Raw genomic sequence first — 14,992 nt, 5'->3', positions numbered from 1 at the left:
TAAAAAAAATTAAAAAATAAGGGATTGTAAACTGACAAGGTCCTTGCGATCTGCGAGGTCAACCAAGGGTTGCCTTGCCTAAAACAAAATTAAAAAATAATAATAAAATAAAAACTTTTGAGTATAACATCATATTTGAAGGATGGTTTGGTCAGTTTCTCCGGTAATGATATCAGCTTGTGTGAAGGGGTATGAGGATGTGGATGCACTGGGCTGAGGAGTGTGAGTGAAGGAAACACAGGGCGGAGGAAGTGGGGCTGTGGAGGAAAGTGAGTCTAAGAAAGGAATCCCCAAGTGAGATCGATGGGGCTGGTCTCCCCAGACTATACGTGTCAGGCTACCAGGGAGTCACTAAAGGCTGGCAGAGAGCTGGAATCCTGGCAGTCGATGCTCGCACCAGGCTCAGGTATCATAGACGTGCACCATGAATGGACGGTGCCAGCCACACCTCCCTTCCTACACCCCTCACAGCCCTCTGTCTCTCTTTTGTTCTTCCCACTGACTGCGAACTCATAATCTCTGGGGAAAAAAGTGTAAAGACAAGGGACAGAGAGGAAGGGTCTTGCACAGCCCTGGAGATGATCGCACATCCCACAGAGAGAAAAGAGCCAAAAATGCGAACAAAGGCGGTCAAATCAGAAGAACATGGAGACAACTATGATTCCGGAGTCCAGAGACTCAGAGATGTCACTTTCATCCATCCATCCATCCATCCATCCATCACCCCCATCCACCTGCTCAGAGGTGATTTCAGCCTGTGAAGGGAGGGGGTCTCATCAATTCCTAGTCAAGGTCCAAGGATGGCTCCAAAGCCAGGGAGAAGTGAACAAGCAGAGTGGAACAGCTCTAGCCTAAAAGTCAAGAGCCCCGGTTCTCCTCTTGGCTCTGTCACTAACTAGCTGTCTGAACCAGGTCACATGGCTTCGCCATGCTGGACCTCAGTCTCCTCATCTGTGAAATGAGGACAGTTAAACCAGAAGGTGGGTGGGGGCTTTCCAGTTCTGACATTCCATGGCTGACACTTTAGCCCCTGATGTCATAATATGGAGCCGGATCGCGATTGGCTTATAGCCTCCCCCAGCTCTGCTGTTCTCTTGGTCATGGGCACAAGATGGACTTGCCCTGGACCTTCCCTACTTGTACTCTTCTGTTATGGGCAGCTCTTGCCATGGCTCAGGACCGAGGGTTATCAGAGCTCAGGTGAGGCCGGGACCCAAAGCAGCATGGGATGTAACAAGGGGACCAGGCAGGGGCAGGCCACTACCAGGACAGCACGATGCCCATCTCCTTCCTGGCAGGCGAGCTCTACCATGAGACTGTGGCAAAGGAGTTACTGCAGTTTTATGAGCATACGGCCCAGATCGTGTGGAACCGGTTCACGGAGGCCACCTGGAACTATGTCACCAACATTACCAAGAAAAATCGGAGAGATATGGTGTGGTACCACTTTCGCTCTAACCCCTTTTCCCCTGAGAAGAGCAGGGGGCTGTGGAATCCACTGCACCCCCTATCCAGAGCTAGAGGAAAGAGGGAAGCCCAAAAGTACGTGTTAAAACAAGCTACAAGCTCCGTGCCTCTTGGTGGCACTAAAGGTTCTCTGGGCAAGAATCTCTTGATGCTTTCCCCTTGTAAATATCACCTACTTGCCTTTAGGGACCCGGGCTCCCTCCTTTCTCCCTGTTAGCAAACTTTCAATGATTCTGATCCTTTAAAATAGGGATCAGGAGGAAGCTGGGGGTCTGCGGCCCTGGAGTTCAATGTGGGACCCTCACTCCCTCCCCCAACTTCCCACAACAAATACGGCGACCCTCTTTCCAGCTGTACAAGGACACAGAGAAGTCTCGGCACATGCTGTACTTTGGCACCCGGGCCCGCCTGTTTAAGAACGCCAGTTTCCAGGATCCGACTATTAAGCGTATGCTGAGTAAGCTGCAGAACATAGACAAAGCGGCCCTGCCCAAGGACGAGCTCCGGGAGGTGATGGACGGAGCCCCCAGGTCTCCAGGAGCATGCTCACCGCCCCAGGGGTGGGTGGGCCTGCAGGGCGGGAGCTGGAGTGTGTGGGGCAGGAGGGAGGTGGGTGGGCAAGGCCAGAGCTTCCTTTGGGGAGGGAGAGGAGGGGAGGCTGGTGGGAAGATGCCTCAGCCAGGCCCTCTCCCAGCTGGTGGGGCTAGCACTGGGGGTGGGCCCACAGCACGGGCCTGCTCTGGGTGACACCTGCCCCCCCAGTACAACAAGATTCTGGCCTACATGGAGACAACGTACAGCACGGCCCAGGTGTGCCTGAATGAGGGGCCCTGCATGCCCCTGGAGCCCGGTGAGTGCCCAAGCCTGCTCGTGTACACCCCCACAGCCCTGCCTCCCCTCGAAGAGAGAGCCCCCGCCCCCGCCCCGCCAACTCCCATCCTCCTCCCTGCCCCAACTGTGTTTCCTTGTTTGGGGGTTGGGAGCTGTCTAGGGTGGATGAGGACAGAAGGCAGGAGGGAATAAGGGTCCCACCTTGGCTCCTTTTCCGGACATAGACCTCGAAGAAGTCATGGCCACCTCCCGGGACTATAAGGAGCTGCTGTGGGCCTGGCAGGGCTGGAGGGATGCTGCGGGGCGTCAGCTCCGTGTCGCCTTTGAGTACTACGTGCACCTCAGCAACAAGGCTGCAATGCTCAATGGTAAGACCGCACCCCACCCCTCACCGCCCCGGCCAGCCCCACCTGAGCAAATAGCACACGCATGGGTCTCAGCGTGAGCACCTCTGAGCCTGGCCCCCAACCCCTGCCATCCTAGGTTACAAAGACATGGGAGCCCTGTGGCGATCCCGCTATGAATCCAACACACTGGAACAAGACCTGGAACAGCTTTACCAGGAGCTGCAGCCACTCTACCTGAACCTGCACGCCTACGTGCGCCGGGCCCTGCACCGCCACTACGGGCCCGGAGTCATTAACTTGAAGGGGCCCATCCCTGCCCACCTCCTGGGTAAAGCCCCCGCTGGCAGTGGAGGTGGGGCTGGCAGAGGAGGCCTCCAAGCAGGCACTCAGTAAGGGCGGAGAGTTGTCTCCTGCTTCCTCTGAGCCCCTCCACTCCCCTTCCAGGGAACATGTGGGCTCAGTCTTGGGTCAAAATCTTAGACCTGGTCCTGCCCTTCCCGGATAAGCCCCCCGAGGACATCACAAAGATCATGCGAATCCAGGTAAGCGCTTGGCCTCTGACTGCCCCTGCCTGCTCCACACCCCTAGGCAGGGCCCCACGCACCTGCTCTTCCCCACAGCACTGGAAACCTGAGAAAATGTTCCAAGAGGCTGAAAAATTCATCACCTCCCTGGGGCTGCTTTCCACCCCTCCCGCGTTCTGGGAAAAGTCGATGATAGAAAGGCCGACCGACGGGCGGGCGGTGGAGTGCCATACTTCTGCCTGGGACTTCTTCAACGGCAAGGACTTCAGGTGCTCACCCAGCAGCCAGCACCACCCTCCTGGCCCTCTCTCGCTCTTCCTCTGCCCCTTCCACTGCCCACCTATCTGCCCTGCCTGTCTTAGGAAGTGGGAGAAAGAGTGGAGCTGGGGCAGAGAGGGAGCATGTGAGCCAGCAACATGGGTGAGGTGAGTGTGAGAACAAAAAGTCGTGGCTGCTGGTTGGATATGGTGCCCGGAGGCAGAAAATACAGCAACCGAGGCCTTGCTGGTCTCTGGCCCAACCACCCAACCCCTTAGGAGTCTGAATGGAGAAATCTCTCCTTCTCCCAGCACATCCCCATGCTCCTTGACCTCTGTCATTTAACCCTAGGATAAAGAAGTGCACTGAGGTGACCATAGAAGACCTGCTATCCATCTTCCACCAGATGGGCCACATCCAGTACTTCATGCAGTATAAGAACCTCCCAGTGATCTTCCGCGCAGGCGCCAACCCAGCCTTTGAAGAGGCTGTGGGGTCGGTGGTCACCCTCTCGGCCTCCTCCCACAAGCACCTGCTCAACAGAGGCCTGCTCAGCCATCAGCACCAGGACTCAGGTGATAGGGCCTGCGAGGACCACAGGAGGACAGCCAAAGCCTGGGGCGGCAGCTAGGGCTCTCTAGGCAAAGCCGAAGGGAGGGAGAGCCAGGAGCCACCTCCTGACTGTCCTGCCCTCCCCAGAGGAGGAGGTCAATTTCCTGATGGGCATTGCCCTGGACAAGATCGCCTTCATTCCCTTCGCCTACCTGATGGACCTGTTTCGCTGGAAAGTCTTTGATGGCACCATCCAGAAGAGCTCTTACAACCTGGAGTGGTGGAACCTCAGGTGAGGAAGACCGCCGCCCTGTGCTTTCTGCCCCCTTCCACCCCTGGTGCGGGCAGGGCTTTCAGGTCAGCCTCAAGGGGGCAGCCAAGTCTCCTCTGAGGACAGACCTGGGCAAGCAATGCTGGTGACTTGAGGGCCTCCTGGGACAGTGTTGGCTGTTTGCAGTCACCAGACAAAAGCATCCCTGCTGAAGTGGATAGGTGCCAGCATGGGTGGTCGTGAGGCCTCCCGCTGAATCTGGCACCAGCACTGAGCAGGCCTCTTAACCTTTCTAGGGATCCCAGTGGTGGCCCCACCTGCTCCCTGGGTGGCTGGGACGCTCACATAATGGTTGCACCCGGGCTCCTCCAAGAACAGAACACTGCCCACCAGGCAGGCCCTCCTGCTCTTCTCCTCCCTCTCTGTTCCCACCACTGGGGCCAGCAGAGAGGACCTGAACGCTTTCCCTCCTGTGGAAAGAGTCCCCAAGAGAGAGAGGCAAGCTCACTGTGCTCTTTTCCACTGCCCCAACACGCACGCACACCTGCCTCTGACTTAGCATCCCTAGCATGTCTGAGGTCGGAACTGGCTGCCGAAGGAGCCACCAGTGGTCAGGCAGTGTCACTCTCGAGTGAGGAGCACTGGCATGTCCCCCCACCACTGACCCTTGGCCACTTGATTGTATAATGAATGCTGGTGGCCAGAGCGCCTCTCTCTCTGTCTGGCCTCAAACTGACTAGTTCAAATCTGCCAGCCACGGTGTGTTTTGGAGCAACCATGAAGGGTCTGCACAAGCCCTTAAGTTTATCTGAACCTTTATAACAACCCACAGTCATTCATAGAAGAATATGTGCCCAGCCCACAGTTGCACAGCAGCCCAGGGGTGACAGAGCTGGGCACTCCTTCCTTTGTCTTTTCACCCTCCTAACCCCACCCCAGATTCAGGACCAGGTCTCACCAATAGGATTGGCAGAGTCTTGGCCTTGTGCCCCTACAAGGGCACCTCCTACCAGGCATCCGAGGTGCCTGCAGGGACCCTTTTCCTCCTGTGGACCACACCCAACACCACCTGATGGAGACCAGGGGCTGAGGGAGAGGGGTGGTGGCTCTCTGGGCCTTGAACAAGGCCCTGCCAACTGGGAGAGGAGCCTCCCGACTCCGTCAGCCCCAGAGGATGATTCAGAGGTTCTAGTGAGCTAACAGTAAGACAATGAGCCTTTTCAAAGACTGTTTCATCCTAAAGATGGGTCATTTTATGCACATTTTACAGACCCCATTTTACAACAGGGCTCAGTGGCAATTAGTGACTTTCCCACAGTCACACAGCTCAGGGGTAAAACTATACGAACCCGAATGTTCTTGGGATCTGCCAACGACTAGTTCTGTGTCCTGCAGCCAGTTCCCTGATCTCCAAACCTTGGTTTCCTCGTTTGTAGAATGGGAATAACGGCAGGGTTACCTCACAGGGATGTTACTCTGTCTTCTTCTTGGTACTTGTTTCTAGATAAAATGACCTTGTCAATTGGTCTAAACCGGCCCCAGTCATTAGGATGCAAGTAGGGACCTTGCCTAGCTCGTTCCCTCCTGCGTTCCCAGAACCAGGACAGTGTTGAGTGTTCCTAGCACAGAGAAAGTGCTCAGTCAGTGTTAACTACTGTTACTATGTTATGACTCCCAGTCCCATATGTTTTCAACTCATTTATTTAATCAGTAAAAATGCATTAAGTGTCCTCTGCACACCAGGTCCTGTTTTGATAGCTGTGCAAGGGCTTCAAAATAAAAAGGCTCTGAGAACTCTAAAGGGTGGCACCATCGAATCCCGTTTTCCCTGCCAGGTTGAAGTACCAGGGCCTGTGCCCCCCTGTTCCTCGGACAGAGGATGACTTTGATCCAGGTGCCAAATTCCACATCTCTGCCAGCGTGCCCTACATACGGTAAAGGTCTGGGCCCTGCCAGCAGGACCAGCTTGGGGAGTCGGGGGTTGGGGACATGGGCACCAGGCTGGGGACTTCCTGGAAGGCCCTATATCCAGATGTCTCCCTGCGTCCCCACCCACCTCTTACTATCAGGTCGCAGGGCCCTCAGAGGGCCATGCCTTGGAATCCTCTGGGCTTTGACATCAAATCCTGTGTGAAGGGCAGAGCTGATGGGATCATTGTAACCTATCTCTGCTGTTCCCCAGAGGAGGGTGGGAAAGAGGGAGGCAAAGGTTATTTCCAGGGCTGAAGGGGAGAGGCCTTGCAGTATCCTAGGGCCAGCCCGAGGATGGGTCTGGCCGAAGAAACCTCGGCCTTGGCTGTGCCTGTTGACTGGACCCTCCTGGCCACTGCATGTCAGAGCTGACTGGCTCCACGTGGCTCTGGGCTGCCCACCCCTGACACCCACTTCCCAGTCTGCCCTTACATTCCTTTACCCAGGTACTTCCTCAGCCTGGTGATCCAGTTCCAGTTCCACGAAGCTCTGTGCAAGGCCTCAGGCCACACGGGTCCACTGCACCGGTGTGACATCTACAACTCCAAGCTGGCTGGGAAGCTCCTGGAGTGAGTGCCCTCTTCCCTCATTTGCTCTCAGTTCCTCCTCCCTCCCCTGCTGGCAGCCTGCCCCAGGCCCCTCCTCACGGCTACCCTAGGCCCCCTGAGCGGAGCTTGTACTGTAACAGAAATTGTTCCTCCTGTAGGACTGCTGTCTCTCCTGCAGTCAGCAAAGCTCATTTCCTCTCGTGTAGCCCCCACTCCCGTCAGAGAGACTGTTTAGCCCCTCCTGCTAACACATACATATATGCATGAGCACAATACTTTCACTCATTCACACACACTCTCCCACAAACTCACACTCACACATATACACACACGCTCTCACCACTCACTCACATGCCCCCCACACACACACGCGCACACGCACACACGCACTCACTCACTCGCACATGCCAATAAATCACGCTCTCCCAGATGGGAAGGCAGAGTGGGAGTTCCACCTGAGCCTCAGTCTTCCATCTGAATCCCCTTAGTCTTTCCTTGCAAGGTGCTTGCCTATCCTCTGGGCAGCATTTGATGCACCTTTGGGTACACTCTGCCTTTCCCACCTGTTCTTGGAGATGCTTCGATCCAGTTCCCAGGCTGATCCAGACTGCTTTCACACCAACCTCTCGGCACGCTCTGGCCAGCCTGTGGTCCACTTTGACCCTCTCTCCCAAGTCTTTTTTCTTGCACTTGGCATCTTGCCTCTCTTTTCCAATTCCTGCCTCTGTGGAGTTAGTTTTTGGTCCTGACAGGGAGAGGGGGAAGGGGAGCAGTAAGCTGACCTGATAGTAGGAAGCATTTACTACTCGAGGTTCGCTAATGAATGCTCTTACAGGGTTTCATGTTAGTAGCTTATAACTTTGCAAAGTAGATATTACCCATATTCCACAAATGAAGATACTGAAGCTATGAGAGGTAATGTGATTGCATGTCAGTCATCCGACAAGGGGCGAAGTCATGCACTGAGCCCCAAACTGAGTCTAGAACACAGCATCTTTCACCCTGGTGCTTTCAGTCAAAAGATACAGGTCTTCTGAGGTCAGACGTGGGTCTACTGGTCCTAGGATCAACGCTCCAACACTGACATGGTCTTTAAATTTCAACTGATTTCAATAGGTCCATTTCTCTAATTGGTCAAGGTCATCTTTAGTTTTATTCCTGTCTCTCAGAGGATTAACAAATCCACATCGTTTAGTATCCTTTGCAAATGTAATGAGCATATTTGTGATCCCACCATGCAGTTTGTCAGTAACCACCAGGCCAGATGGAGCTACAGGACTGATCCCCTGGCTTTGCTCCCAGGGAAGGCTGTACCTTGCCAGCCTATTGTCTCTCTAGGCTATTTGTTTTTCCATCTTTTCACACTACAGGGGTTTATTCTAGTTGACTGCCTAGGTAGAGCTTTTCTGAATGCATGGAACATAAGGGGCCTCTCTGCTCTCTGAATTCATGCCTGACTGCCCATCATTTATTCATTCAGCAAACATTTACTTGTGCCCGTGGTGACCAGCCTGCCTGTATCCAGCAGGGGGCAATGGGTCACAGGATAAATCAATAACCACAATACAAAAAGGGAGCTGGTACAGTAGAAAAGGACTTTGGTGAACATGCAAAGAGGGTGAGGAGGTCATGCTGGGGTACAAAGGAGGGATCTCTGTCTCCAAACACAAGAGGGCGAAAAATAAGACGTTTGTTTTCTATACGTCAACTCACTTTTAACTCTGAGTCTTCATCCCACTTGATTGGTGGGACATTTGACTCAGTCTTTCTCGCCACTTCCCTCCTCCACTTCACCCAGGGCATACAAGGCTCCCAGAGTCTGACTTCACATCAAAGCATGTAGAGGACTTGCCACATGTGGCTGGTCACTGCTCACCAGTCCTCATACATCATTGTCCAGACCCCTGCTCAGGGAAGACTCTGAGTTCCAAGTTGAGGACTTCAAACACCTCTGCAGAGGGCAGAGAGGTCTCTGAGAAAGGGGGATGTCATGAGCTTTGGGGAGGTGGGATGGTAGCAGAGTGAAATATGGGCTGTGGAGGGGAGGGGGAAATGAGTGCTTACACAGGAGAAGGGTTTGGGCAAGATTCTTGGGCAAGATTTTTGCCTACTATATCTGAAAATTTGATCTTGCTACTTTTGACTCATCTTTCTAAATGGAGTTGCCCTGAAACAGCCTCTTGGCTGGTTCTGTTGTAAATGGAGGGTCAAAGTGAACTTGGTCCTAGTTCCCAAAGTCCCTCTGTCTCATACAGCCAGCCACGGTGGGCTTGACCCCGTCCGTGGGGCCCATTGCTGCCACCTTGGAGTTCAGAGCTTCAGGCAGTTCCCAGATGCCACCTTTGCAAGTCTCATATGCTACCTACATGGGTCAAGTCTAACTTGACTTAAACCGCTGGGTTTAAGTCTAACCTTTTGTTCTACCCTGTGTGAAAGACTCTTTCTAAATAGGCAGATTCTCAATAGTCAAAGCATTTCCCCCTCAAGGTCCTTCCTTTTTCCCAGGACCCAGCATCTGATAAAATCCTCTTACCTAAAGTTGGTTGTGGATTTTTGTTTTTGTTTTTTTTCTATTAATCTTGATGACTTTTCTCTTCCATTTCTCTTGGATCTGAACTATATTTCTATCTCAGTGGCTTCTGCTGAGGACTCACTGACCATTAGTTTCCTTACCTCATTCTTTCCTAGTTGTTTATTAAGTGGTGTGTCTTTGCAAGCTACAAAGTTCTCTTTCACCACCATTATGTGACTTAATCCTCACCACAGTGAAAGGCAGGTATTAATGGGGCCCATTTTATTGTTGAGGAATCTGAAGCTAAGAGAGGTTAAGTTGATTGCCTGAGGTTATACAGTCCATAAGTAGCACTGTTGGGTCTTGAACCTGCGTCCTGTTAGTATAGACACCACTCTCTGATTTTTGAGCCTCTAAGCCTCACCTCTCTCCTATTCAGACTGGGAAACACGTTGAGAAGGCTCAATATATGCCCCCTGCTGCCTCCATAGGAATCCTCAGTTGGAAGAGCCTAGAGGTCTGGCTTCAGCACACTGTACCCTCACCATGAGTATGCAGGCCAAGCCTGAGGCTTGACACCCTGCCATCAAGCACTGGGCGTGTCCTGAGCAGATCTGACATTTGTACAGTACTACGGCCATACGCAGAGCACATCCCATGCTCTTTATCTCTCTAATCCTCTCAAACACTCCCCGTGAGACCAAAAGGGGCCGAAGAGCTGCCTCTCCCTACTGACACTGAGTCTCTCATGGGAAACAGTGCCTCGAGACTTCATGCCCATCGGGGTCCAGGGGAATAATAATCACCACAGTAGTGGTAATAAAAATAGTAATAATAATTTTTAAAAATGATAATAATAGTAATTTTTATTCCTCTGTCCCAAGTGGACAGCTAACATTCATTGCCTGCCTATTACACTCCCAGCGTTGTGGCTTATTCAATCATCACATCAACCCTAGGAGACAGGTACTATTATAATCTCCTATGGATATGGCAACTGAGGCTTAGAAAGGTTAAGTTACTTGTCCAAGGTCCCACAGCTACTGAATGACAGATTAGGATTCAAACCCAGATTGGTTTTATTTCAAAGCTTCGGATTTTTATACACTATGCTGAGCTCTGAGCCAAAGTTGGGCATACTGAGGGGGTCCTAGCAGCACCAGCTGATGACCCTACACAGCCTTACAGTTGTACCCACCGTCTCAGGGATATCCTAAAGCTGGGTTCCAGCAAACCCTGGCCAGAGGTCCTGCAGAGGATAACTGGGAATAGCAAGATGTCCACAAAGGCCCTTATGACCTACTTCAAGCCTCTGCTAAACTGGCTGGTCACCGAGAACGTGCGTCAAGGGGAGATCCTGGGCTGGCCGGACTTCTCCTGTTCCTTTGAAGGTTTGATAATCTGCCCCTGGTCCCAACTCTGGTCCAGTCCCAAGCCCTACCCTAGCCTTCTAGGCCAGCCCCTAACCCAACTCAGCCTTAGCCCTTAGCCAATCTATCACCTGGCTTAAACAAGCACAACGTGGCTGCTGCGTGACCCTGTCTGCACCTGATGCAGCCTCGGCCAAGAACACAGCCCACGCCCCAGCCCATGCCCCAATTGCTTTCCTGTGCACTGCTCAGCTAGACTTCCAGGATGGCATATGAGCACAGGGTGGGCATCTTGCCTCTTAACCCTTGCATGGAGCCCCTGATTGGCTCCATAGGGTATGTACTCCTTCTCTTCCTTCTACTTCTCTTTCTCACCCTCCTTCCAGCGCAGTGCTCTCACCTGTGGCATGGAAGGTAGATGCCTGAGGCTGAGAGAAAAGGCCAGTGGAAGTCAGACCCTTTCTGATGGCCACAGGGCAACTCAGGGCCCCCTCCCCAGTTCTACCTGCTTTACGAGACTCTCATGTCTTCCACAGAAAAAGACACACACCAGGTAAAATTCCTGAGTCTACAGCTGGACTCTCAGCAGGCCAAATTCGGACAGTGGGTGTTGCTGGCCTTGAGCTTTGTCTTGTTCCTGGTGGCCCTCCTGCTGGCCTGCAGGCTGTACTCCCTGGAAAAAAGGTCACTGACTCAGGACAGCAATGTACAGGACACCAATACACAGGACACCGGTTCACAGAAAACCAAACTACTTGAGACACCATCCAACACCTACTTCCTGGGCATAGCCATGGAGCCCAGCAAGGTTGCCAAAAGACAGTGGATTCTTCTGAGCCTCTGCCTCATCCTGATGCTGTGCTCAATCATCCTGACCATTCGGATTTTCACACAGCACAACAGGAAGCCTCCATGGATGAGCGCTGAATGGTGGAGCTTGGACTAGACACCAGTGCAACTGGTGAGGCTTGGGGACGGGAGGAGGAAGGCCAAGCCAGAGAGGGCTGGGGGGAGGCTGGGGAGGGGACGGCTTGCATGCATAGTACCCAACTGCAATTGAGTGCAGCCGTGGCCGATCTGGGTACATGGGAAGTTGTAACTGTGTGTTTGTGAATTCATGTATGCAAGGCCATATGCACAGGTGATTGATTCTGCATGATTCTGTGTGATTCCATATATTCTTTGTATGCCATGGCTTCCAGGCCAACCTCCTTCCCCTAGGGACCCAGGAACCATGGTTTTAATGACTCAGTGGCTGTATCCCTCCAAAACAGCCTCCACCTCAATTCATGCCCAGTACTCGTTCGTCACACAGCCTTGTTTTCTTCAGGCGCCCAATTGTCAGGCTAGACTGAGACTGCAGTGTCCAAGGAATGTTCGCTTTAGTTAGAAAGAGGATGTTGCTTCAGTCCCCTTATAAAATGTAATAAAGTAGAACTGGACATTCCTATGTAAATCATAGGTGCCCAGTACATGAGCATAGTGCTCTGTATACTGGCCAACACATCCTTCTGCTGATCTTCTGGTCTGCCCTATGTCGAGTTGCATAATCCAGCCCTCAAAAGCTACTTTTCAGCCACCTGACACGCAAGTAGCCTCACAAACTTCTCTACAGCCCTCTCTGCTCCAGTCCAGGCCCACCCAAATGGAAACAGTGGGTAGCTGGGCACCAAGCCAGGCTTGATTAATGATTGACTTCTTGAATATTTAAACAAAGCTCATCTCTAGCCACTCGCTCTGGAGATGGCCTTGTTCAACGCACACACCTGCTGCCTGGCCTGTTGCCCTGGGGACTGAGCACAGGGCAAACGGCACCTTTCTACACTTAATGGAGGAGGGGCGGACAGGGAGAGAATGCTGTTGGAGGACATTCGAGAAATGATACTTTAATGACAAGCCTGGGAAGAGAGAGAGAAGGCCTCTGTTCTTGCTCCTTCTAGCTCTTTTTTTCCAGCCTGGGTCTGCCCATCATGGGGACAAATTGAATTTGAACTGAGGCCCCAGGGGCTCCTGGGGAGGCTGAGAATCAGTACCTGTCAGAGATTAGGGGAGCCTTGGGGTTGGGGAGTAGCATCACAGCTAGTAATTGCAGAGAGGAGGCACCAGGGCTGCAGTTGAGCTGGTGGGGAGGTGGACAAAAGATGGGACCAGCTCTCTCTAGATTAAGGATCTGAGCCCAGAAGTCAGGGGTTCCAGGGACAGGGACTAGGCTGAGATCTTCATGGACCCTACCTCTGCCCAGGTTTCACGAGGTCATCCTGAATTTTGGCTGAGCCCACACACTTCATGCAGACTCCACAGCAACCTCATTTGATGTCTCTATCACTACATTGCTGTGCTGTAATGTCCTTATTTGTCTCCATTACTAGGACTGTGCCCCTGTGTAACACCTGTAGCCAGCATGGGCCATGGCATATAGTGGGGACCTGGAAAATGTTTGAATGAGTGAATAAGTGAGTGAATGAGTCTACCACTGCTCAAGTCCCTCCTCAGAGCTCAGCACCCCACAGACTGAGCCCATGAGGAACAGCCCCACCTTTCCTCCACAGCCAGCCTGCCCCGCCCCACAGGGGCAGCCAAGACAACTCTGCCCCACAAGGAGGCCACATTTGCAGCGTTCCCATCCCCCAGCCACAGTGGCCAAAGAGGCCCCCATCTGGCATTGTGGCTCTGAGTGGCAAAGGCACAGCCAGCCCAGGACTCCAAGCCTCTCACCTGGACTCCAGCAAAAATCTCACTGAGCCTCCTTGTCCATTCTCCCTCCCCCACCTACCACTGTAAAGTTTATTTCACCGGAATATTTCCTTCATGTCTAACTACTTAAGAACTTAGTTGTACATCCAATTAAATCTAGATGTTCAAAATGGCATCTGAGGGTCTTTATCAATCCCCCTTTTCTCCAACCTCACTGCTCCCAGCCCCCAGCTCAGCCCCTTTGCACTGACTGTACCATCGGCCTTTGCTTAAGGTACATGTTCCATTTGAATGCTTGCCCTCCAAGACCTGGCTCAAAACTGGTCTTTGGACCTTCTGCAAAGCTCCAAGCCCAACGAGATGCTCCGTGAACAGTGGTCTCTTTCTCTTCCTCTTTTCCAAGAAGCCTCTTTCAATAAACCTCATCCAATCCCCATCTGCTTCTTCTAGTGTATTTTCAATCAGTATTTAGAAACTTTTATCAGTGTTTCACTTGCTAATAGTTCATTTTAAATCTGGTCTCCTCTCAAGCAGAGTCTGTATGCCAAGAGCTCTCAGGCCTCTGAAGAAAGCAACTTATTGCATATTTCTTGTACCCTTCATGTGTACTCCTACCCCATTCTCCCAGGACCAGGTCCTAGATGGGCTTGCTATTAGGAGCTCTGCATGGGCATTTGAGTTCAGCTGGAGGGCACTTCATAAGGGCAGGCAACAGATCTAACTGTACCATTGCTAGAGTCAGGCCCAGCGGTAAGACTAGGAAAGAAACGTTCAGCAAAAGACCACCTGAGTCCTAACGACCCGTTCTGCCCGCCCCTTCCCCCGCCTGAGAGATCCGCCCGGAAACGTCCACTATGTACTGGGACAAGGGCAGAAAACACAAGATCCTCAGAGAAGCCGGGTGCGATTCCGGGCTCCGAACTCCCGCCTAGCTCCGCCCCCTAAGAGTCAGGGCCCCGCCCCTGCCCCGTCGAGTCTGGGAGAAGTTGCCCCCGCCCCGCGGACCCCGCCCCTCTGCCGCCGCACGGCTTCTTTCAGCACCGCGGCGCGGACAGCTCCCGGGCCGGCGCCGAAGGGAAGAGGCGCGGCGAAAGGCCGGCGGGGGAGGGCCGGAGAGGGCAGCGGACTGTAGACACAGGCGGGCGGGCGGGGCACGGAGCCCTGTGGCCCTCCCCGGGGGCGGCGCCCACCCGGAGCCGAACGCCCCTAAGCCCGAGGACCGGCGGAGACGCTAGGAGCCGGGGCGCTGGTGGCTCCGGGCAGAGGCCGCGGCCAGAAGATGCCTGTCCGCAGGGGCCACGTCGCGCCCCAAAACACTTACCTGGACACCATTATCCGCAAGTTCGAAGGCCAGAGTGAGTGTGTGCGTTGGGGTGGGGTGGGGGGAAGATCCAGAGTCCTGGTTCGGTGGCAGGAGTAGCCAGACCCCTTTGCTAACTTCTAATGAAGCAGGGTGTGGGGTACAGGATGCTGAATGCAAAATCCTTTAATGTCCCCAACACCTTCTCCAGCGGGCCGCGCTTACCTCAGATGCCTGCCCTCTTCTCTACTGGAGAGCAAGTGGCAGAGCACAACCCCACCCTCCACTCCTGTGTTATTTTCCCAAGCCCTGACATCGCCTTCTATCACTGCCCCATCCCCCGCTCT

The 14,992-nt window shown here is 53.3% G+C and overlaps 2 protein-coding genes across 2 annotated transcripts in view; both read left to right on the top strand.

The window, feature by feature from the left end:
* The first annotated feature begins 1,276 nt into the window (after nt 1-1,276).
* ACE (angiotensin I converting enzyme) lies at nt 1,277-11,597 on the top strand. Its single transcript, XM_039859892.1, has 13 exons — nt 1,277-1,435; nt 1,819-1,977; nt 2,230-2,317; nt 2,523-2,666; nt 2,782-2,973; nt 3,090-3,187; nt 3,266-3,438; nt 3,779-4,002; nt 4,127-4,271; nt 6,086-6,184; nt 6,668-6,790; nt 10,488-10,672; nt 11,188-11,597. Exons 1-13 carry the CDS (start codon nt 1,277-1,279, stop codon nt 11,595-11,597), a joined length of 2,199 nt encoding a protein of 732 aa, XP_039715826.1.
* A 2,995-nt stretch (nt 11,598-14,592) lies between these two features.
* KCNH6 (potassium voltage-gated channel subfamily H member 6) overlaps nt 14,593-14,992 on the top strand; it is a 21,199-nt gene continuing 20,799 nt past the window's right edge. Inside the window, exon 1 of the mRNA XM_039859891.1 lies at nt 14,593-14,700. Within this exon, the coding sequence (XP_039715825.1) occupies nt 14,625-14,700 (76 nt within the window). The 5' untranslated portion in view covers nt 14,593-14,624. The remainder of the gene's footprint in view (nt 14,701-14,992) is intronic.

This window comes from Pteropus medius, unplaced genomic scaffold, assembly GCF_902729225.1.
Source record: "Pteropus medius unplaced genomic scaffold, Ma_sr-lr_union100, whole genome shotgun sequence".
Lineage (NCBI taxonomy): Eukaryota > Metazoa > Chordata > Mammalia > Chiroptera > Pteropodidae > Pteropus > Pteropus medius.
The sequence above is the reverse complement of the archived record's forward strand: the minus strand, read 5'-3'. Positions and strand labels throughout refer to the sequence as shown.